General features: G+C 41.5%; 1 protein-coding gene across 20 annotated transcripts in view; it reads left to right on the top strand.

Moving 5' to 3' along the window:
* dnm1a (dynamin 1a) overlaps positions 1 to 24,652 on the top strand; it is a 72,802-nt gene that overhangs the window by 44,264 nt on the left and 3,886 nt on the right. For 7 of the 20 annotated variants that reach the window (XM_078162416.1, XM_078162418.1, XM_033647685.2 and 4 more), the window contains 6 exons: positions 18,873 to 18,982; positions 20,497 to 20,608; positions 20,783 to 20,797; positions 20,978 to 21,148; positions 21,258 to 21,499; positions 21,716 to 21,919. In XM_078162416.1, coding sequence (XP_078018542.1) covers positions 18,873 to 18,982; positions 20,497 to 20,608; positions 20,783 to 20,797; positions 20,978 to 21,148; positions 21,258 to 21,499; positions 21,716 to 21,919 — 854 coding nt within the window. Of the gene's footprint in view, positions 1 to 18,872; positions 18,983 to 20,496; positions 20,609 to 20,782; positions 20,798 to 20,977; positions 21,149 to 21,257; positions 21,500 to 21,715; positions 21,920 to 22,823; positions 22,861 to 24,652 lie in introns of all 20 variants that reach the window. The other 13 variants (XM_078162414.1, XM_078162413.1, XM_033647687.2 and 10 more) reach the window with 3 other exon arrangements.

Genomic DNA, 24,652 nt, shown 5'->3' with positions numbered 1-24,652 from the left:
TTGAGGAAAGAAAAAGAGAAACAATGTCAAATAGACATCCAGTCATCTTTATTTCAACTGTTTCAAACTATTTTTACAGTTTCATCTTCATCAGATTTCACTCTTGGTTCAATGACAAATCAAACAATACAAATATATAGGTTTTTAAATATATATAAAGCAAGACAAACAACTATGTCTCAAACCGTTGGAAAAAAAAAATCGGGACTCATGTATCCGTCACTCATAAATCCAGAATAAGCGAGTGCCAGACCTCTGCGGTGGAGCCTTTGGGTGCTTTATTTAGGGTTGTGCCCGGGCTTGTCCAGATGGACTTAGGGTGGTGCTGTGTGTTCCCACAGCCTGATGTGCTTGTGCCTGTTGGATACCCTCTGGAGCACTCTTGCTCCCTTTCTTGTCCCTATTTCGGCCACTGCGAGTCGTCCCGTGCTTCCCCGGCCAGCCTAACCAATGTGCAGACTACTGTACAACCACTACTTCCTGAACAGGTAGTCTGAACACTGGGCAGGCGGGCTGGGCAACTGGAGGATGCTGCTGTGGAGAAGGTTTTACTCATGCCGAGCAGAATGAAGATGCTGTTACACACACACTCTGAAAACTATACTCACTGTGACTCCAGTATCTTCCGGCTCCTTCTGCTCTCATAGTCGGTGTGCTACAAAGTGCTGATGAGGCTGATTGTGTGGCTAAAGGAGAAACAGCATGTGAGGGATGGATGAAGGGGCCGGCAGGGAGGTGAAGGAGTAGGAGGAGGAGGAGGTGGTGGAGGAGGAGGAGAGGTTAGACAGAGGTGATAGCCACTGATTGGCAGATTCAACGACATTCCCTCCTGTTTCCCGCTGTGAGCAGCAGCATTCCAGACGCAGCTCTGGAGGAGAGACACCAGACGCAGAAATGCATTTTTGCCAACAACTCAAGACACATTGAAGCTTAAAAAAAATTGAATAAATCTGATAGTTATTCAGTGTATTCTGCGTATTATTTGGGATATTTTTGGTCAAGTTTTCAATTATTCATTCATTTTCTTCAATCTGCAAATATTTTGTTGCAAAAAAACCCCAAAGTGCCATGTGTTTTGCATTGCTGAAAATGAATCAAAGCAGGCAACATACAGAGAGTGCAAATGTATAAACGCACACAAAGAGGTCATACCCCATTTACCGCAAATTTGTACAACCTAAACTTGGTTTGTCCTCATTGACCCCCAGGCCAAAACAAAGTAGATAAAACCCAGGATATTTCACAAGACGTTAAATAGTTTAAAAAACTGTTGAGATTAAGCTATCAGTTAAAAAAAAATGAAACTCCCAAAAGCCAGCTTTGCTCTCCAAGTGTTCTCAAACTTTCTTGGTTAGAAACCTAGCAGTGAATAGTTGTGGTCAGTTGAGATCTAAGTCTGACCCACCACCTCTCAAAGCAGTGGAATATGTTACCTTTTGTCTTCTTGACAAACGCCAAACAGAAAGAGGTTATACCTGCGATTTGACAATCTCCTCTCTCTTCTGCGCGTCTCGCTATCTTGAGTGATGTCTCTTCTTCTTGGCTCATTTGTGTTTTGTCTCCTTCCTGACTTGTTAGCCCCGATTCATCTCCCGATGTCCTTGGGAATCAACGCTGCCGCACCACTGAGGTGAAAACAGGCTGATGGCGATCTAATGCGACTTCTGCGTCTTTTGGATTTGTCTACCAAAGGTTTCCCGGAGCAAAAAAGGCGCTCTGGTAGCAAGCAAGGTGGACCGGCTGGAGGCTCGACGTGGCAAAGGACTGGCCATCAAGTTTCCCCTTCGAGAGACAGAAGGAGAAAAAGGAAGGAGAGAGAGAGGAGATATGGAGAGAGAGAAGGAGGAGGAGTTCGTCGGCCCCCCATTTTTCCTCTCCCCTCTCCCCTCCCTCTGTCTGGCTTTTTTTTTGCCCCCCTCTTTTTCTGTCTTTCTTCTCTGGCTTTTGGGGAGAAAGTGGAAGGTCAAAGGTGAACAGGAAGTGAGACGCACTGATTTGGCGTGTGCGTTGTAAAGTTTGGAAAGGGAGTGAAGGATTTGCTGCTGAGGGAGGGAGTGCTTTAGTGGAAGCGTATGTGGGCAGATTGAAGGACGTCTGCTTTTGTGCGCTCACGTGGAGGCATATACGTGTTTGGTAAAGCGCCTGCGTGTTTATCCCATCCACTTATTGTATGTGCACATCTCTACTTATGGTACATGTGAGTGTATGTGTGGTTTCTGAGTGATGGATGTGTGTAGGAGTGAGAGCAGAGGCTCCATGGTCTTTGTAGTGAGGGCAGGAATGTCGGCGTTTTCTTGGCAGGCAGGAGGAAGCCTTGTAATAACTCCAGATGTGCAGCCCTGTGGTCTCCATCTCTCTCTTGCTCCCTCTGTTTTTACTTCTAAAGCTGATTTCCTCTCCCTGTCCGACTCGAATAAAGAGCCCTTTATGCAGCTCTGCAGCCTTCCCAACACACACACACACACACACACACACACGGAGGGGGGGTGCTAGTGAAGGGTGACATACTACTGGTAAATCAGAACCAGAGCGAGAGAGGTTGTGTGTGTGTGTGTGTGTGTGTGTGTGTGTGTGTGTGTGTAGACAAGAAGGAAAAGTAATTCAAAGTTGAGACATAAGTAGTCAAAGTTTGCCTCCTTCACCTTCTTCGTTTCACACACCCACACACACTCACATAACTCCTATCGCTGGCAGACAGGAGTAATCAATGCTAGCGTTTCGAGGTGTATGTGTGCGTGTGTGTAGAGGTGGCCAAGGACGTGTGTTTGTTTTAGCTATGGTTTCTGAGCTCCAAAATCAAAGCAGGCACAGTCCCGGGAGAGACGAGTCAGCAGTACCGGCAGAGATGGAGGGATGTGGAGGAAAAGTGAGAGACATGGGGAGGAAAATGGAGATGAAAGTAGGAAGCAACTTAAAAATGTGGGGCGAAAAGGAGGTGAGATGATGCCCAGCGAGTGGGGAGCTTAAACTAATACGAAAAATGCAGCTGAGCACCAAGCCAGAAAAGAGAATCAATCCTCATGATTGTTGCAGTTCGAGTTAAAGGATTGGAAGGAGAAGATTTTAATGGGTGGGTGGGGGGAGCGCTGCGGTCGCACCAACATTGTTTCCACTGTTTGGATGACCAGGCAGGCAGCTTCTTTTTCAAACTCTTAGTCAGTAAAGCCAGAAATACTGAGAAACTATGCACACACACACACACACACACACACACACACACACACACACACATCCAGTGTAATCTGTGAGTCCATGTTATTTTGTCTTGTCATGAAGTTTCTGACTTCGTTTTTCCCATCTTTGTATTTTGATACGGCACGAAGCGAAGGACTCCGTCAGTTTGTGTGGGTGTAATTGTATCTTGCATGTGTTTGCATCAGTGTGGTGAGGCTAAGCTTGTGAAGACCATGCTTTATATTTGTGTATAACACACCAGCCAAACCCAAAAACGGCAGCCCCAAAATGTGATCCCCCATATTTCATGCGAGTGTCATCAATCAGCCGAGTTACAGTAAAAGCCCGCAGATAGTTTTCAGGATAGAGATAGCATGTACAATCGCCATCATTCTTGTTGGATGACATGAATGTCAACCACAAAATAGCTTGGTTTTTATTTTCTTTTTCCATCTTAATATCATGTCATTATTATTTCTTTGCTGAAATGAAAAACTGAAGACAGGGTCCAGCGTATTTCAGATGTAGTCCAAAAAGAACTTTTCAGATTCTTTAGTTAAGTAAACAAACAATACATACATTTCTAAATACTCCATTACAGGTAAAGGTCCTGCGTTCAAAATTATACCTAAAGGCCAAATAAGTGGGATTGTTTTGTTGCGGTTTGTAAACGCAGCACTCAAAGTTGGCTCCGCCTCCCCGGCTGAACAAGTCTTGTCCACTTGGCTTTTACCCTCGCTATATTTGCATTTTTCTGGCACTGTGTCCGGCCATTTTCGCAGCTTCCTCTTGGATGCATGCTTACAATCTAGCACCTGGTCGTTATGTTTTTATAGAGTCCAGCCCTCACACCCTGCACGCTGTGGCTGAGGGCTACACACCACTGCCCAAAGGCTGACGCCCAAAAACGCCCTGAGCACAGCAAAATAAAAGGAGAAAATAAAGGCAGAGGGCAGGGTCTAAACACACCACCACACACTTCTAGTGGGTGATCAGTGATGACTTAGAGGGATTATTTTTGTTTGAGTCCATACATTGTTTTTTACTCAGTCTGCTTTAAGTAAAAATACATAAGTATTATCAATAAAATGTACTCAATAATACATCATTTTCCTCTTACCTGTAGTGCCATATATCCGTCTAGATTGTTTTGGTGTGAGTTGCAGAGTGTTGGAGATATTGGCCATAGAGATGTCTGCATTTTCCCTAATGTAATGGAACTAGATGGCACTCGGCTTGTGGTGCTCAAAGTGCCAAAAAAATAAATTTGAAAAAGTCAACAGCAATGACTTTTTACAGAAATTATGACACAGTTACTCAAGATATTCCACAGACCTTGTTGTGAACAGTTTCATGTAGGAACTATATTCTTGCGGCACCAAAGTTGTTTTTATGCCTTTGAATTTTCTCCAATATTTGATTTTTGTGACATGTCATGGATACTTTTTTCTCTTTGGGCCTTAAATATTAATTTATGTGAAACCATGTGAGAAATTTAAGGTTGCAGTGTCTCCTTGGTGGAACTGCTAACAACTCAAAGACTTCGGAAATACAGAGAACAGGAAAAAGTACAATATTTCCCTCAAAAATGTGGTAGAGAAGAAGTTAAAAGTAAAAGGAAATAGTAAAGTTTAGTATCCCTCGTGTAAATGCCTTCTTTAATCAAGTTTGAATGGTTCAAATACAGGCACAGTCAACTGTTTCTCTCTCACACACACTGGTGATAAGACGCCTTTACAGATAAACAGAAATGGTCAAGTTGGGTCCTCTATCTTTGTTGCCTTTTAAATGTAAATCTATTACGTCAGACTCAGAGACAGACAGAACTGACTACATGGCCAAATGATGGAAAAATGCTAACAACGGTACCCAAACCAGTAATGAATAAATTACTGCGTCTCATTTTAAAAGAAAACATTTGAAAAGCTGGTTAGAGATTGCACAAGAGAAACGAGAGATGAGTGGCAACCGCAGCGTGTCAGAGTGGGCCGAGGAGGTACACAGGGTGGTTTGTGGATAATTCAAAGTTTACCCTGCCTGGCTGATGAGATAAATGAGTAATGTATGTTTTTCTTTCTGTAAATTATCATTTTTTCCCCCCCGATTGTTCCTCGCATATCCGGAGCATAATGTCAATACAAAAATCATTAGAGAAACAAAGGCTGGGATTAGACCCAAACAGACACGGGACAGATAAAAAGAAACCACACTTGTGCACTTAATGGCTTTTGGCAAGTTGTATACACCCTGTGTGCGTGTGTGTGCAGTTTGTAATTTTGTCATGTGTATGTGAGACTCCGCAGGCTCACTGCCTCCTTTGAAGAAGGATTGACAGACATTTAAAGATTCCTGCATGTGTTTAATAACACATGGCATGAACTTTGGTGTGTCTTACAGCTTATAAACAATGTTTTCTCATGTTGCATGTGTCACATTTATAGCTATGTTTTACTTTTTGTCATACATATGTTATTTTTTGTCTTAATGATCAGCTTGAGTTACAATTTGACCTTTAACCTCGACATAAGTTACATATTTTTATGTTTATAAATATCACATTTACTGTAAATGTGTAAAGTTAAAAAAAAAATTCCCTCTCCACCCTTGGAACTGCCCGCCACTGGCACAGTCATGTCATAAAAATATACTCAGTCCAAACACACCCTCTGTGTTATGTGCAGAACAAGTTTGATTTAGAAGTGCAAATTTTATATTCTGGCAGTTCCTTGTTCTATAAAAAGTATTCGAGCAGTTAATTTAGGTCTGACTGTATTTGGACCGTGCAGTTCTGACGATGAAATGACTGTGATGAAATGATTGTGTTAGTAAAACAGGATTAGGACTAACTCTCCCTTGTTTTCCTCTAATTTTGCCTCTATTACAGTGATTCCACAAATGCATGTTAGAACCAGTGGTGGGTAGAATACTGATGCTCAAGTAAAAGTACAATTACTCACATAAAGAATGACTCAATTAAAAGCAAAAATTACTATTTGAGAATCCTACTGTACAATTTACTTTCCATTTTAATATTTGTTAAGAGGCCCTTGCAAAATAATAATAAAACCTCTAGTTGTTGATCAACCTTTTGACAGGCTAATGAACTGATAGCCCTAATGCTGTGTTCACACCAAAAGCAACACGGCAACAGACTACATGTCAAAGTTAATTTGGCCTAGACTTTTTTCAGCACTCCAATGACACGTAGAAACATCAACCAGTCGTTTGTTTTTGTTTCTAGCTGTGGTACTGTGTCATTTAGCTTAGTTAGCCGATGCTTTGCTAGCTTTGTGAGCATTGCGGTGCACATAGTGATGCGATGGGGTGCCAAAGTGTGATGTTGAAATGGGGCTCAGATACTGATCAAAACCATAGATATACAAACTTAAGCTGACATTTATTTGAGGTGCTTTGTTGTAAGTAGCAGACACACACAAGCTCATGATGACATAACTACAGCAACAAGCGTTTGTGCAACACTTCAATGGCAACATGGCGATCATAGCTATAGCTGGTCAAGATGTTGCGCTGCTCGTAGTGTGAATACATCATAACTTCTTTTAACAAGGATTAATGAATTAGAAGCCCAACAGACCTGCAAGATAAATTAATGTCATAATCATAATGTCACAGATTAACACATGAAAAATTAGCATACCGGTAGCTAACGTCAGCTAGCTAACTACATTTTCACCTACACTATGTTTAACTTACTAGCTTTTAAAAGTGGAGATCTCAGTGTTTTTCTGGAGGTACAAGCACCTTATTATGCAACTGTTGTCTCTTTTAGATTTTGGTATAAACACTGTGGCCAGATATGGTCATGGATTGTCGCTGGAAGCTGCCTCTTCTTCTGGGTTTTACTCCGTTAGATATATATCAGTCACGTAATGGTCAAAATACAGGTGGTGCTTCTTTTTCTTCCACACATCTGGCAACTTGGCATCTGCAATAAGTGGCCCTCACCCTTAGCTTCTTTGTAGCAAAGTAAAGAGTAGATTACTGGCTTAAAATTATACTTACATGTGCATATACCCACGTATATACTGGATAGGACTCTATATAATGTTCATTTACTGTTGTGAAACCTACAAGAACCCCCTGTGTGAGTTCATGTTGGTTTACATATGTGAACGTTTTACCTCAATGTATTCTGACATCACACACTTACCGCAGATGTGAATGTTTCAGTTAATAGGTGCACTTTTTTGTCTTTTTTGCACCTTTCATTACATCTGATAATATTTGTTTCTCATGTGAATAAATGAGCGATTTACAGGCTTTATTTGTCATTTCACACACTTAGACATGGATATGAATGTTTAAATTCACAAATGTGAGTTGATATGTTTTTTTAAGCAAACTTTGGAATATTTCTCAGGAGAGGTGAGAGCTTTGTGCCAAATATGCACAGACACTAAACACACAAAGGCTGAACAAAGCCTCTGCCCTCCATCAGCCAGCAGTCGCTAGACGTGTGGGGATTTTCACGTGTTTATGTGGTTAGCGGGCTGCAGTGCCCCCTCCCTCTGTCTTTGACTCTTTGGTGGTCACCAGTGATTGATCACATGTCCCGGGCCAGCCCCTGGGTTGTTACACTGACCTTCTGCAGGAGTAAACGCAGCCCAGATAATTAACTGCTTGGCAATTAGCTGCTAAACAGGAAGGTATCACTGACCTGCCAGCCTGTGCTTCAGCCGGACCGCTGACTGAATGTGTCATTGTCATGTGGACACCACGTTTCCTTTCCCCATGAAGGAGTTTATTTGTGTTTGCGCTCATTCCCACAGGAAGAGCTAAGCAGAGCACAAAGGCTGTCACTTTTTTATAGTCAGCAGAATCAGCCAAGATTATGTTAGGAGAGAAAAAAAGTCGACACAATGACAAGCAAGTTCCACAGGCCAAACAAAACATGTCATACATTAAATAATAATCAAAGAAAACATGAGAATTTATATGAAAATCCATATGAATCTGGACATTTTCCGATTAGATTTGATGTCCTGAAGCATTTGTCTGAGGCTGACAGACGAGCTAGAGAAACTTTAATCAAGTAGCACTTCCCAAGATATATGAAGTACTAGAGAGCGCGGACACTGGCATGCTGCCCAAGGTGATTTGTTATGAGCATCACTGCGCAACCTTGCAGCTCGATGAGTCACTGACAGCTGTGTGTTTTTACACATCGTCCCAGAATAGCTCCAATCTAGCTGTTCCCATTCGGAATTCTCTCGGCCAAATTGTTTGCTGTTCCTGATTTAAACGCTGGCAACATGTGGCCTTACTTTAAATGAAGTCCAAACGGCGTTAAGTCAAATTACAAAACCCAAAACCAGTGAAGTTGGCACGTTATGTAAATCGTAGATAAAAACAGAATACAATGATTTGCAAATCCTTTTCAACTTATATTCAATTGAATACACTGCAAAGACAAGATGTTTAATGTTCAAACTGAGAAACTTTATTTTTTTTTGCAAATAATCATTAACTTAGAATTTAAAGGCAGCAACACATTGCAAAAAAGTTGGCACAGGGGCCTTTTTACCACTGTGTTACATCGCCTTTCCTTTTAACGACACTCAGTAAACGTTTGGGAACTGAGGAGACCAATTTTTGAAACTTTTCAGGTGGAACTCTTTCCCATTCTTGCTTGATGTACAGCTTAAGTTGTTCAACAGTCCGGGGTCTCCGTTGTCGTATTTTACGCTTCATAATGCGCCACACATTTTCAATGGGAGACAGGTCTGGACTACAGGCAGGCCAGTCTAGTACCCGCACTCTTTTACTATGGAGCCATGCTGTTGTAACACGTGCAGAATGTGGCTTGGCATTGTCTTGCTGAAATAAGCAGGGGCGTCCATGAAAAAGACGTTGCTTGGATGGCAACATATGTTGCTCCAAAACCTGTATGTACCTTTCAGCATTAATGGTGCCTTCACATATGTGTAAGTTGCCCATGCCTTGGGCACTAATACACCCCCATACCATCACAGATGCTGGCTTTTGAACTTTGCGCCTATAACAGTCCGGATGGTTCTCTTCCTCTTTGGTCCAGAGGACACGACGTCCACAGTTTCCAAAAACAATTTGAAATGTGGACTCGTCAGACCACAGAACACTTTTCCACTTTGCATCAGTCCATCTTAGATGAGCTCGGGCCCAGCGAAGCCGGCGGCGTTTCTGGGTGCTGTTGATGAATGGCTTTCGCTTTGCATTGTAGAGTTTTAACTTGCACTTGCAGATGTAGCGACAAACTGTAGTTACTGACAGTGGTTTTCTGAAGTGTTCCTGAGCCCATGTGGTGATGTCCTTTACACACTGATGTCGGTTTTTGATGCAGTACCGCCTGAGGGATCGAAGGTCACGGGCATTCAATGTTGGTTTTCGGCCTTGTTGCTTACGTGCAGTGATTTCTCCAGATTCTCTGAACCTTTTGACGATATTATGGACCGTAGGTGATGAAATCCCTAAATTTCTTGCAATAGCTCGTTGAGGAATGTTGTTCTTAAACTGTTCGACAATCAGCTCACGCATTTGTTCACTAAGTGGTGACCCTCGCCCCATCCTTGTTTGTGAATGACTGAGCATTTCAGGGAAGCTGCTTTTATACCCAATCATGGCACCCACCTGTTCCCAATTAGCCCGTTCACCTGTGGGATGTTCCAAATAAGTGTTTGATGAGCATTCCTCAACTTTCTCAGTCTTTTTTGCCACTTGTGCCAGCTTTTTTGAAACATGTTGCAGGCATCAAATTCCAAATGAGCTAACATTTGCAAAAAATTACAAAGTTTACCTGTTCGAACATTAAGTAACTTGTCTTTGCAGTGTATTCAATTGAATATAGGTTGAAAAGGATTTGCAAATCATTGTATTCTGTTTTTATTTACGGTTTACACAACGTGCCAACTTCACTGGTTTTGGGTTTTGTACGTTTCTTCAGATGCTGTTTCTCAAAAGCGTATTACTCACAGACCAAACACTCATTTTGTATGCGTTAGTGGGATTTTTGATTATATTCAGACTCAGCAATATGTCTTTTTTTGTTTTGTTTTCTTCCTCCAAAAGTGCATTATGTTTATGATAATGATTTTCTATGAAGCATTTTGTAACAAAAGCTCTCCATAAATCAATTTGACTGGACTTGTCTAATTGGCATTGAGCATAGGAGCTAAACAAGCTTTTCCACAAGTGCTTCAAACCCAACAAATCCCATCCTTTTTATGTCTTTCCCCATCCCCATCGTGTACAGAAATGCTCTGTGTTTAATTTTTTTTAAAGACAGAACTCAATAGCGGAATGGCAGAAGAATGGAGGGAAAGAAAAACGGAGGGAGGTGAGGAGGAGGGTTGTGAAAATTGCCGTTGGCTGCCACCCAGGGCCCAGTCTTTGTGGTAATGAAGGGTTAGAGGCAGCGTTATTGCTCCCAGATGCCGTGCGGCTTCTCTGCAGCCCTTTGATGCATGGCCCAAGTCACCAGGACTTTTCTATCAGACTCCCATCAACATACACACCAACACACACACACACACACACACACACACACACACATGCACACACACTAAGACATGCAGCCTCTTAAAACAACATGGATGCCGTAAATGACTATCTTCTTGGTTTTGCCCACCAAACTGCTCAGATTTGTTTCAAAGTGTTAATTGGATACGGTTTATGTAAGGGTCCCGCGTGTGTGTATGTTTATATATACTGTAGCATGCCTGTGTGTGCGTGTGTGTGTGTGTGTGTGTGTGTGTGTGTGTGTGTGTGTGTGTGTGTGAGGCCATATTTCATCCACATTCTGAATTAGTGTTTGAGTCTTTGAGACGTTTTTTTGGACGGCGTGCAGAGTGGTGAAGTGCCTTTATGAATCCAGAAGTGAACTTCCTCTGGCTTTTCATAATGAGCCTGCTATTACTCACTAGCAAAATAAAACCATGGAAAATACTTTGCTCACACACTGCTCTGAACACCACAGGTTAAGTGCACTGCCTGGGTTACTGCGTGTGTGTGTGTGTGCGGGTAAAAAATGTGGCAGTGGAGGTTCAAACAAAAAGGCACATCACACATAAAAATACAAAAACACTGTTTGAGAAAACTAGTAAAATCAGTCATGCACATTAATGAATGGATGAATGAAGACCAGTGTAATGCAAACCCACTTTTGATGGTTTCAAACCCAGTATCCAAGGTTAAAGGGTCAGTTCACCCAAGACATATTTTCCCAACTAACTCTGGTGGTGTTTATGAATAAGCCTTTGTGATTTCTTCTTCCATTCCAATATAATGGAGGTGACACTATAAAATGGTATTCAAAAAATGTAACAGGAACATCTCTTTCTAGAATCAGTGTTCCCGGCACTGTGGATGACCAACAAAGCTCGACGTCAGTGATTTTCAAAGGGACTGTTTCTTTGGTACTTTCCCTGTTCACAGCAAAGTCTGAATCATCCTGAGTAATGGACAATCCACAGAACAACGGAGTGAACCAACCTATTAACATCCTCTCACACGTGGCTGTTTAAAACAGACGTAACAGATTAATTGAGCATGGATTTATTAAAGTGGACTGACACAGTTCCTCATAGAGGGTTTGGTTTTGTGGTGGGTACACTATGACCTCAAGTACAACCACACCCAGAGCATCTTTTGCTACTGTGACATAAGCAGGGTCGCATTGACATACACTCAATATCCAGTTATGAGCTTGCTAAACAGCCCTGAAATAAATCCTACCTCTGTTGAAAAGAGAGGTGTTGATTCAGCTTTTAAACTGTATTGTGTCACACTGACGATTATTTTGTCCACCCCATTTATATCTGTCAGAGGAGGCTAAATAACAGAGACACTTTTCTGTATAACACAATATAGTTTAACAGCAGCACAAACTGCAGCCTCCAAAATGATCATAAAGTTGAATCAACACCTCTTTAAAACAGTTTCTGACATTATAAACTTCATGAGGTTAAGATTATTGCAGGACTGTTGCATTAGACAGCAGTCGTTTTAGCTAGGTTCACTTAATAAACTGGCAGTTCAGAGTATATTTCACTGTTTTACACAACAACATCAGAGGCAGTTTTGCCACCAATCTCTGTAGCAAACACACAGGGAGGAATTGCCCATTAATTATTAAATGACTCAAGTCACATCACTTGGAGTCGAGTCAGACTCGAGTCACAAAGTTGATGACTTTAGACTTGACTTAAATAAACTCTAAAAAATAATCCACTGGTTCAGTTTAGAATAATTAAGGTAACAATTTGCATGTATCTTTTCGAGTCGTTCCAACTTTGGCATTTTTAAGAGAACTCAAATAGTTTAGTAAAACCAAGATGACTGCTTTGACCTCAAAAAGCTTAATTAAGTTGAACCAACTTAATATTATATTTATTTATTTTATATTGTTATATTTTAGTTGTGTTGATATTTACTGGTCAAACCTTTAAGATACTCTAACTTATTTATTTTAGTTCCATCCTACTCAAAATGTTTTTGATTTTGACCAACTTCCTAAAATAAGTTGTCATCTGACTAAAACAGATTTATGAAATTAATGTAATTTTTTTTTAAGTTGAAAAACTTCTTTATTTTAAGTATTTTAATCCCATAAATCATTGACTTCACACGCACTTGATCCTTTAGACTTGAAAATACTTTTTACCAAGCCTCAAGATTAAAAGTGTGCCATGAATCAATTAATTTCCCAAATCAACTCTTTTTATTTTATTTCGACATAAAACATACAATAACATTCAATATCATTGTGAAGGAAGCATTGTCCTACAGAAAATGTCTTACAAATTTGGGAAGAGAAAACTATAATTATTTTATGATTAAGAGATGAGGTAAATACAACAAGACAGGACAGAAACATACAACATTTTTAGGACTAATTTTAGTTGTGCTTGTTTTAACAAACATATTTTAATAGAATAGATACAAATGTTAAAAATACGTTGATGTTTAGCATTGCTCTGTTTTGAAAATGGCATTACATATGGTGAACAGTGCTTCATGAATTGTTTAGGACTTAAAAATCAAGGTGTAGGATTCGGGACTTGACTTGGGACTTGTGTTTGACTTGGGACTTGAGGTGTGTGTGTGTGTGTGTGTGTGTGTGTGTGTGTGACCACTTCAAACTTGACAAGATAAACATTTTAAGTAGTAGTAGTTGACAGGAAGTAAGCAGTTACCAGAGCTGTTGCCCTAGCAACAGAATAGCAATATCATAACATGTATAGAACAGAATATAGAATCAGAACTACTTGACTGATTGACTGTGAAGAGCATCTTTCTGTCAACATTACCCGTGTGTACCAAGCTACACCACACAACTTGCATTGTTTCTGGAAAGACAACAGAGCCAAGAAAACTATGGAAATCTTTCATGAAGACAAATTCTGGTTTATCATGGAAGATGGTATTGTGCATGCTCAACTCAAGGCAGAGGCCTACAAGGTAGTTGACCTGATTATGGACAGTCAGAAGAGGCCCAAGTCCAAATTTGGCCAGATGACTTGTGAAAACCTCGATGAGGACAGCTTCTGGTCTGTCATGAAAAATGAGAACATGCATGCTAATCTGAAGGAGGAAGCCTACAAGGTGGCTGACCTGATTGCCAGGCAGTCAGGTAATCAGAGGACCTCTAAATACAAGAGGGACCAAACGACTACTCAAAAAAGTGCTGAGCACAACTATTGGACCTTGATGGAGGATAAGGCCATTCATGTCCATCTGAGGCAGGAGGCCTTAAAGGTAGACTGGGGCTCCAGCTCTCAGGACAGTCTCAGCAAAGTGGAGGTTCAAAGTCCTGCTGAGGTATCCATCCCTCAGCCATCTCTCACCTCCACTCCTCCTTCTCCTCCTACCACAGCCAAGCCAACTCAACCCTCCCAGGTGGGACGGTTGTCTTCAAAGACTGATGAAGACAAGCAGCGACTGCGGTCGTTGTCCAGTCCTGAGAAAAGCCTAGACGATATCTTCAAACTGCTCAGCTCTGTTGACTGGCAAAAAAAAATAGATGGCTTAACATCTATCCAACATCTGGCAAGGAACCATCCAGACGCACTGAAGGCCACTCTTCTTAAGGTTTGTGCGGGTGTCAAGGAGGATGTTAAAAACCCGCACTCTATGGTGTCCTGCACCGCTATGGCCACTCTTGGTGAGATGTATACTCACCTCCAGAGGATCATGGATGACATGGTGGAGGACACAGGCTGCGCCCTGTTGCTGAAAGTGTCTGAGTCCAACACCTTCATCCAGCAGCAAGCCAATCAGGCGCTGGATGCCATGGTTCAAAACTGCAGCCCTGGCTGCACCATGAACGTGCTGCTGAATGCAGGGCTGACTCACCGCAGTGCTGCGGTTAGAATGAGTGCAGCTCAGCACCTCAGCCAGTTATGTGACATCCTTGGAGCCACACGGACCCTTACAGGTGGCAAGAACTTCACCAAACGCTTTCTTGTTGCTGTGAGCAAAATATGTATGGATGCTGCAGTGGATGTGAGGCACCACGGACATGACATCGTCCAGAAGATTTCTACCCACAGCGCCTTCCAAAAGCAGTGGAAAGCGGTCGTCCCAGAGAAGGACAGACGCTTGCTGGAGAGATTCATGTAGAAGCTGGAAACAGCAAAACGGACCTGCAGCGAGGGACTGTAGTTACATCACTGCTTGTTAATGATAAATGTCAATAAATTTCTTGCATGAATTGAATGTGAGAAGTGAGAATTGTGTTATTTAAGATGTACATTCATTGCAATCCCTCCCAAATACTAAAAGGGAGACTGTAGTGGTGACATTTTCTTTGAGAATAAATCAACAAATGTGAATGTTCCTGGCAGTGTGTGACATTAGGTCATAGTTTAACTAAAGGTGTATCCCAGCATTGGATTACTGGTTTGCTTCCCATAATTTGCTCCTTAAATGTCCTCAAAAACCTGTTCTGCATTTACATTTCTTCCCTTGCATACTGATTAAACACACAGACAGACACACAAATGCATTAAATAATAGGTACAAGCACAAAGGACTTAATACACACAAAACCTTACTGTTTCCATGGTGATTATTGCAAACAGAAGGGAAGTCTCCTCACAGCCCAGTAGTGGTTTGGCCATCACACATCCATTCCTTACTGGCAGTGTTTATGTATGTCTCTGCCCGTCTGTCTCTTGGAAGTTGATTCACAGAGTTTGGGTCTCATGCAAGTAAAATTTCTGCGGATAAAGGTCAAGTAAAGTGTGTGTGTGTGGACTTCGTACGTATGTATCTCATACAGCTAATGCATGTCATGTGTGCATCTGTATGTTGGAGTTTGTTTTCTCATGCGTCCCTGCTGTGTGCGTGCTGCAGAACGTCGGAAATCTGTACCTTTGGCCGCTATTGCTGGCTGGCTTTTATGGGAGCATATGGGAAAGCACTCAACTCCCAACTTCCCTCAACACAACTACACACACACACACACACACACACACACACACACACACACACACACACACACACATGAAAACACACACATGCAAGATGGGCTGATTGATGGAGAGAAAACCTGATAATCTGTCAGAGGTGGGGAAAATGTAATAATACTCATTCATTCATGCCTTCAGATTTGTTTTCTGACAAGTCTTGTTTTTAGCAGTTTAGAGGTGGGACCAAGTCATGGTTATGCAAGTCACAAGTAAGTCTTAAGACTTTGCACTCTAGTCCCATGTCAAGAAAAGCAAGCCTAGAGTCAAGTCCCAGGTTTAGATTGACAAATTATGAGTCAAGTCTCAAGTCCTGAACTTTGAGTTTTAAACAACTCAATTTAACAAGAGAATATGTTTAATTAATAAAAAATATGGATTATTTTTTAAATTTGTAATAATTTCTTGCAAGTTTGTTAAAAAGTTACTTAGCTATTAAGCTACATTAGCTATGCATTAGCTCGCTAGCTATGCATTACCTCCAGGATGTTGATACAAATTCAGCCAATCCCTGCAACTTTACTATTTTAATAGTACCGCTATTTTGACTATTTAAAACAGGTAAAATCTCATTTCACTGTAGAGCTGCACGCAGCGCATTGATTTGCTCTCTCTTTCTGTCTTTTATCATGACACTACTGCTGCAGGAGTGAGCTCAGCACCTGGAACCAAGTCACACACAATGACAGGGCTAACTGTTAGCATCACACGGCTAATGTTACCCTTTTTAGACGTTTAACGAAAGAGTTGAGCCATTTTGGTGTTGCTATTAGTTTATTGACAATGTTCAGCTCTGTGATGGTTGTGAGCTGCTGCTGCTATGTTAGCTTGTGCTAGCCGGGCACAGAGAGCAGGAGGAGAAAAACTCATCGTTGAGTCACTGCATCGTTACTTTTGCCATTTTTACTTGATCTTACAATTTCATTGCAAAAAAACACTTATAAACAGTGCAACATGCATCACAATTTTTAGAAAAGCTGCCGTAAAATCAGGCATTTTAGACTGCAACAAACTTAAAAACAGCCTGCAAAATTCTAGAGGGACTGGCTGTGTTCATATTAGCCTCATCTTGTGCAACTTCAAATGTCAAACGAAGTTAGAAGTTTCTGCATCTCTGTCTGTACTTTTTGACCTGCAAGTTTTGAATACTGCAATTCAGTTTTTGTTGACCATTCTGTAGTTTTGTACATGAACAAAATTATCTTTGGTGCATTTTTTCCAATGAGTGTTTGTAATGTTTGTTTTGTAATGCTAGTTCTTCATGGTTCTCTCCTGCAGTTTGACTGGATGCTTTCTGATTGGTTCAAAGAAGCGACTTGCTGGGGATGAATAGCATTAACATTAGTTGATTCAGGAAATGAACTGATAAATAACATACTTCTTATTCCTTGAGCTTGGGGAAAGGTATCAATTGTTTTTTAAGGCGAAAGGCGTAAGTCAAAGTGAAGTCACGAGTCACTTGTATCATTGCAAGTCTTTTTTGATTTTGTCAAGTTGAGTCTAAAGTCATCAAGTTTGTGACTCAAGTCTGACTCAGCTCAAATTAATGTGACTCGGGTCCACACCTCTGGCTTTTAGGTGCATCAAACCTCCTCTAACTTTTTAGAGTAGTTGCATAATAACCAACTTGTGTCCATATTATTAAATCTAGCTTGTTTTAACAAATACTTTGCTGCTCTGTCTCTGCTTTAATTCAGTTTCTCTGTACTTTCCCCACATCATGCACACACCAGTCCCCCTCCTCTTCTTCCTCCCTTTCCAACTCTCCTGACTGGATTTACTGGCCAGAGGAGAGGAAAATGTATGAATCAGTCCAAGGTTGCTCACTCCCAGGGAGAGGAAAAGCCAGAGAGAGCGAGGGAACAAGGGGAAAGAGGGAAAAAAAAGATGAAGAGTGAGCGAGAAAAAGGAGGAAGATGGAGAAGTAGTGAACAAACTTCGAGTCGGAGGACAGGGACCTCTTTGCCCTATAAATGATGATGTCAGCAGTCTGGGGCGACTGCTTGTTTAGTTTTTTTTGTATAGCACCTGGGTGTACTGTCGCTGCCAAATGTGTGTGTGTGTGTGTGTGTGTGTGAGTTTTTTACATGCATTTAGGGGATATGACCATTTGGCTGCACAGGTCATAAATCCTTTGATGAAGGAGGTTGGTCACACACACGCAACCCCCTGTCTCCCTCTCTTGCTTACACACACACACACACACACACACACACAGTCATACTCACACACTGGGTTGGGCAGGGCAGGCCCGTGGTTAGCTATCCAGATGGTTTTAAGGTTAGTTAGAGACTACGCTCAAAGGTGCTGTTTGCAACCAAAGCAATGTGTGTGTATTTCTGTGTGTGTGTGTGTGCGCATCTTTAGTGTATGTTTAAAGGAACTCACTCACCCTGTGCTATTTTTGGCTTCTCTCTCTTTTTTTTAAATACTAATTTTACTGTCGATAGTAAAATGTTTACACACACACACAACCCTCGGTAAAGAAACTTCATTTTGTAACAATAGACTTTGAGGAGTTAAACCACAACGTGCATGTGTGCGTGTGTGTGAGAAAGAGAAATAGTGAAGGAGCGAGAGTGCTGGCATGTGTCAGACTGTAGCTGACTAACTTTGAGGTTCCCTGATTCATAAATAGTTGGATGTCTGGATATCATATGTTGTGTGCAGATTTACAAGTACAAGAGATCTCTACACTGCAGCGTGGTTTCTCTCCCTCTCTCTGTATGTGTGTGTTTCTCATTTGCTGCTTGCCCCCCACTCCCCACCCCCCCTTTTTTTTTTTTTTTTTTTTTTTTTACTCTGCACAACTGTAATCAAAACCACAGACTTGAGGGCTGTGTACGACTTTCCCATTCGTCTTTCTTCCCTTTTTTCTTCTCTTTTTTTGTCTGCTGTTAAATTCAATATGTGAGCGTTCACTCCTGATTTCCCCAAGCTCTTTCATCTGCTTTCTTTTTGTCTCTTTTAATCAAGTTTCTGTCATTGTTTCTCTTAATATAATAAAAATATATATTAAGTAGAAAATTGATCAGCCCACAGTGATTATATTCCAACTCTGACTTTTGCAGAGGCTCTTTTATTTTTGGTCTAACTTACAGTGTCACTGCAAAATACTGTAAATCTCTATGACTATTTTTATTCTTTAGCCAAATTCCTCACCCACAGAGCAAGTCAGTCTTCTTTCTCTCGCTCTCATGAATGACCAGTGTGTTTCTCTTTCGCCTCCTGCAGGAGAAGGAGAAGAAGTACATTCTGCAGGTGGACAACCTGAAGCTGCGCGATGTGGAGAAAGGCTTCATGTCCAGCAAGCACATCTTTGCCCTCTTCAACACTGAACAGAGGTTTTCATTACTGTTACTATTACACATTAGTGATTACATGACAATGGAGCAAAATGTCATATTCAAGCACATTACTTCTCCACAAAATAAATAAACTATTACTGTGGCCTTAGCTCTATAGCCCACTTAAAGGGACAGTTCACCTCAAAATCAAAAGATTAATTTTTTTCTCTGATCTTTAGTGCTGTGTATCAATGTAAATTGTTTTGTGTCATTTGCTGATTGTTGGAGAAGTTGGCCCCAGAAATGTCTGCCTTCTCTCCAATATAAAGGAACTAGATGGCACTCAGCTTGTGGTGCTCAACGTGCCAAAAAACACATTTGAAAAGCTCAACAGCAATGTGTCTTTCCAGAAATCATGACCTGGTTACTCAAGATAATCCACAGACCTTGTTGTGAGCAGTTTCATGTTGGAACTATTTTCCTTCTACCAAACTACCCCCACCAACCATGTCACTATGCAGAAGGAGGCGTGCAACTACTGCTAGCTCACCTAGCACCACTGAGCTAGCTAATATTAGAGCTCAGTCGAAGAGGACTTCATTAATGTTTTTATCACCTGCTTTCACGAGCATGAGCCTCTTGCCCATGAGTAGATGCACACTTCCTTCTGCACGGGGATACAGCTGGCAGGTTGCATTATATACAAGAGAAGGCAGACATCTCTACGGCCGATATCTCCAACACTCTGCAACTCACACACACACACACAAAAAAAAAAAAATTGATAAACAGCACTACAGACAGGAGGAAAAATACGTATTTTTGATTTGGGGTAAACTGTCCTTTTAAACTTTTAATGATTCATCCGATATACATGTAAAATTTCAAGAGATCTCATAAGTCATTAGATATTATACTTAAGTAAAAACAGCAACACTACACAAAAGTAAAAATCCTAACAAAAAATTGCATACGTTTGTGAGAACAAAATTTAGCATTACCCTATATATAGACATGGTGCTGCTGGCCTCTTGAGTTAAAGTTTTGTGTCACCGTGTCCTTGAACACATTTCATCGGTGTATGAGAGACTTGCTTTGCTTCTGCTCTCACAGAGGTTATCAGTTAACCGGAGGCCTCCCTTACACTCTCCCTCTGTGAAGCTTTCATTTTATAATGAGACTGCATCTGTGATACTTTGTCAGACCTACGGAGGACGCTCAAGGTGTCGGGGCTCTGACCTTTCAGCTGTATTACCATTTACTTTGTTATAACTCCTATTATTCTGTTTTATCACTTTATTAAATAACATGAAAGACAACTAGTGGTGAACTTCTGTCACCACAAAGTGCAGGGGTATTGGCAGCAAAATGTACTGTAGGGGAATAAAAAGGACAATATTTGCCTCTGAAATGTAGTGAGAATGTACCTCAGTAATTGAGTAAATGTACTTACCTACTTCCAGCTACTGGTATAAGAATATATAGCTGCTCTAGTGACAAATGTACCGTAAGGTATAAAAGAATAATATATGAAAGCATGAAGAACGTCATTCAACATTGTGTGTTTACAGGAATGTGTATAAGGACTACCGTCAGCTGGAGCTGGCCTGTGAGACTCAGGAAGACATTGATGCATGGAAGGCCTCCTTCCTCAGAGCCGGAGTTTATCCTGAACGGGTCACGGTAAGATTTCATCAAAGTATTTTTTTCATGCTAAGCATTGGAAATATATATAGTAAGATGAGAGTTGTTGGGATGTGTATTTGGAGTCTATTTAAATGTTGTCATGTCTCTCATGTGATACTGTATCTGTCCTCTTTCGATGTCTGTTTTCCTCATCGCTGTTTGACCTTATAGGAGAAAGAAGGAAAGGTATGTTACTTTGGTCTGCATCCTGCATTTCATCCTGTTTATGTCAACGTTTCACCATGAACAGTTATTTAGGAGGACTAATGTGTTTACCAGTCTCCCTTTATCTAACATGTTGTATTTGTTTCTCTAACTCTTTTGTGCTGAAGCTAAACTGAAGTTCTCCCTCATTCCTCTCCACAGAGTGATGGCGGTGACGAAAATGGCTCTGACAACATAATGCACAGCATGGACCCTCAGCTGGAGCGGCAGGTTGAGACCATTCGTAACCTGGTTGACTCCTACATGGCCATTGTCAACAAGACCGTCCGCGACTTGATGCCAAAGACCATCATGCACCTCATGATTAACAATGTGAGCTGGCCGTTTTCTAACTCTTTCAGATTCATATATGTTTCGAACATAGAGCTCCACAGAAACTTACAGAAACTTTTATCAAAAAATGCCATCTCATTTTCTCCAGACTAAGGAGTTCATCAACGCAGAGCTGCTGGCCCAGCTGTACTCGTGCGGCGACCAGAACACGCTGATGGAGGAGTCTCAGGAGCAAGCCATGCACCGCGATGAGATGCTGCGGATGTACCACGCCCTGCGGGAGGCCCTTAGCATCATTGGTGACATCAGCACATCCACGATAAGCACCGCCATGCCGCCTCCTGTGGATGACTCCTGGCTGCAGGTGCAACGGGGTGGCTCCGGAGGAAGGTAAGGGACGATGAGAGAAGACAGAAGACCTGCCCTAGAAGAAGAGCTTTTTTGGGAATGGTTGTTGGGAAGAGTTGGCTTTTTTTAACCCTCAAAGATATATATTTGTATCATGGTCACTTTTGAACTATCAAGTAAAATTTGAGCTATACATGCTACCATGATCAGGTTGGTTGTTCTAGCGCAGTGGTTTATGTCTCCTCTTTTCTCCACCAGGTCTCCAGCCACCAGTCCAACTCCAAACCGCAGGGCTCCACCGGGACCTCCAGCCCGCCCCGGCTCTCGTGGTCCTCCACCTGGACCTCCTCCTGCAGGAGGACCCCCAGTCCCGTCTCGCCCGGGGGCTTCTCCGGACCCTTACAGCGGGCCACCACCCACCGTGCCCTCCCGGCCTAACCGTGCACCCCCAAGTGTGCCCAGGTGAGTGAAACCATGAGAGGCCTTTCAAACAAACAGCTGTGTTTCAGTAGGTTATACAAGGACATTAGCATCCAAACCATAGTTTATAATATTATGACAAGCGATCCAAGCTGAAGTGTGGATACTCTCTGTTACTAAGGGGGATGTGAAGACACCTGGATGAGGGGATAAAGGAGGTAAATGAAAGTGGAGAGCTCTGGTTGTGATAGAGGGTAGATGGATAGATGGGTAGATTGATAGACATCCCTGAATAGATGGATAGACAGTGATATAACTCTTCATCAGTGGACTATTTTCCTCTTTTTTTCCTGGTTTGGGGAAACAGTCAACTCATTGGTACCTCTCTGCCACCACTTTGAACTTTCAACACGCTGTCAACCATCACTAACAATATCTAACCCTCCACTACTCGTCACTTACGCCCACCTCACCACTGTCCTCATCTGATTAGTGAAGAAATGTGTCAGTGACTGCGATGAACGTGAGAGGGTTTTCTTCTCTGTTCTCCATTATCTGTATCTGCCTTGTGCTTGCTTGTGTTCGTGAGCTAGCTAACTTTTCTTTTATCCTGGACCTGTTTGTTGTCAGAGTAGCAGCTTGCCTCTTTTAAAGTAGGAGACACTAACGTTGCTGAGCAAAGCTCTCACTGGCCTCGAAAATCAGATGCAGGTGTATCTCAAAATCTTCAAAAAAAAAAAAAAAAAAAAAATCTTAAATCCTCCGTATTGAACTTGTGGTTTTTCATTTTGTATTCTGGTCTGTCCCAAGTGAGAGCTGAGCACATGTGACATTGGTCATTTCCTGCACTGTAACTGTTTGCACTCCTTTTCTCTCTTCCTCCTCTTCATCCCTCTTTTTCCTCACTACACCTCTGTCCCACACATGACTATGGTTCCTTCTGCAGAATCACTATCACTGACCAGTGAGGACTAACGTTTCTGGTACGTTGGGTACTGTCCGCCATCATCATCATCACCATCACCATCTTCACTTTCCTTCTTTCTCTTCCTCTCAGGAGGCATCCTTTCACTGCATGCCAATTTCTTTTTTCTCACTTTTCTTTTCTCTTCTCAGAGCGCTGCATGGGCAAACACACACCCAGATCGGAGGGTGTGTGTGTTTGCATCAGTGTTTGGGCTGAATTTGGAGTCGATGCTAATTTATTTATTGGAAGGGTGTCAGATTGTATTAATGTGTCCCGTGAAAGAAGGATTTTCTCAGATTACAGCAGCGACTGGTTACACAACGATTCAACTGTCCAAAACTTAAAGATTATTGTTGTTTTTGTGTCAGTGTTGTATGTGACGTATGTACGCCATGACATCCCACTCATCCCTAACTTTGTCTCTGGGTGTCAGATGTTTTCCTTCAGGGTCATGGCATCTGTTAGTATCACTGTTCAGTACGTAATTTAGCACTGCTGATGATTCTCAACATAACATTTTTCTAGGGAAATACCTAATAGTTTGACCGTTTTAAGCCTTAAAATTTTTTTAAAGGGACAGTTCACCCCAAAATCAAAAATACATATTTTTCCTCTTACCTGGTGGTGCTTTTTATCAGTCTAGATTGTTTTGATGTGAGTTGCTGGGTGCTGGAGATATTGGCTGTAGAGATGTCTGTCTTCTCTCCAATATAATGGAACTAGATGGCACTCAGCTTGTGGTGCTCAAAGTGTAAAAAAAAAATACATTTGAAAAACTCAACAGCAATGTCTCTTTCCCGAAATCATGACCTGGTTACTCAAGATCATCCATAGACCTTGTTGTGAGCAGTTTCATGTAGGAACTATTTTCTTTGTATGGAACTACACCCACCAATCGCATCACCATGCGGAAGGAAGTGTGCATCTACTCATGGATAAGAGGCTCATGCTCATGACAGCATGAGATGTAAACATTAATGCCGTCCTCCTCAGCTGAGCTGTGACATTAGCTAGCTGAGTTTTGCAGGGGTGAAGTTGTTTTGTAGACTCGGGAGTTAGCACCACCCTGGTTCCCTCAACAAAAAGCCAGTGGGATTTTTCCATTGCTTTTTTTTTATTGCACAAAGTAAGATATCTGGTAAACAAAAGTTTCTGATACTTGCGCGTTTTGTTCAGCAAGACAAATGAACACCACTTTTATGTTTTTTGAAGCATAAATGCAATTGCTAGAAGTAAAATGCTAGTGCTAATGTAAGGCTACTAGCAAACTACACCAACAAGGCTGTAAAGCCTTTTTTTTTAGCATGATGAGGTTCTGTAGTCTCATTTAGCCACCTGTTAGCAACCATCTTTTTTTAAGACGTGTTAAGGCTTCAACATTTACGAGTGGGGAATTTACCGATGTACATATTTTATGTTGTAGGACAAAACCTGAAAGTCTCTCAAGCTTGTGTTAACCACAGAACGTATCTCAGGCATATAACAAAAAACCCATTTAAACAAACTCATTGACTTCAAGATGAGGGAACCAGAAGTGCAAAAATACCAACTCATTTTTGATAGAAAAAGAAAATAATTCCTTCATGAAACTGCTCACAGCAAGGTCTGTGGATTATCTTAAGTAACTGGATCATGATTTCTTGAAATAGACATTGCTGCTGAGTTTTTAAAATTTATTTATTTGTTTATTTTTTTTGCTTTGAGCACCACAAGCCGTGTGCCATTTAGTTCCATTATACTGGAGAAAAGGCAGACATCTCTACAGCCAATATCTCCAACACTCAGCAACTCACACCAAAACAATCTAT

This window comes from Epinephelus lanceolatus, chromosome 19 (assembly GCF_041903045.1).
Source record: "Epinephelus lanceolatus isolate andai-2023 chromosome 19, ASM4190304v1, whole genome shotgun sequence".
Classification (NCBI taxonomy): Eukaryota; Metazoa; Chordata; class Actinopteri; order Perciformes; family Serranidae; genus Epinephelus; species Epinephelus lanceolatus.
The sequence above is the reverse complement of the archived record's forward strand: the minus strand, read 5'-3'. Positions and strand labels throughout refer to the sequence as shown.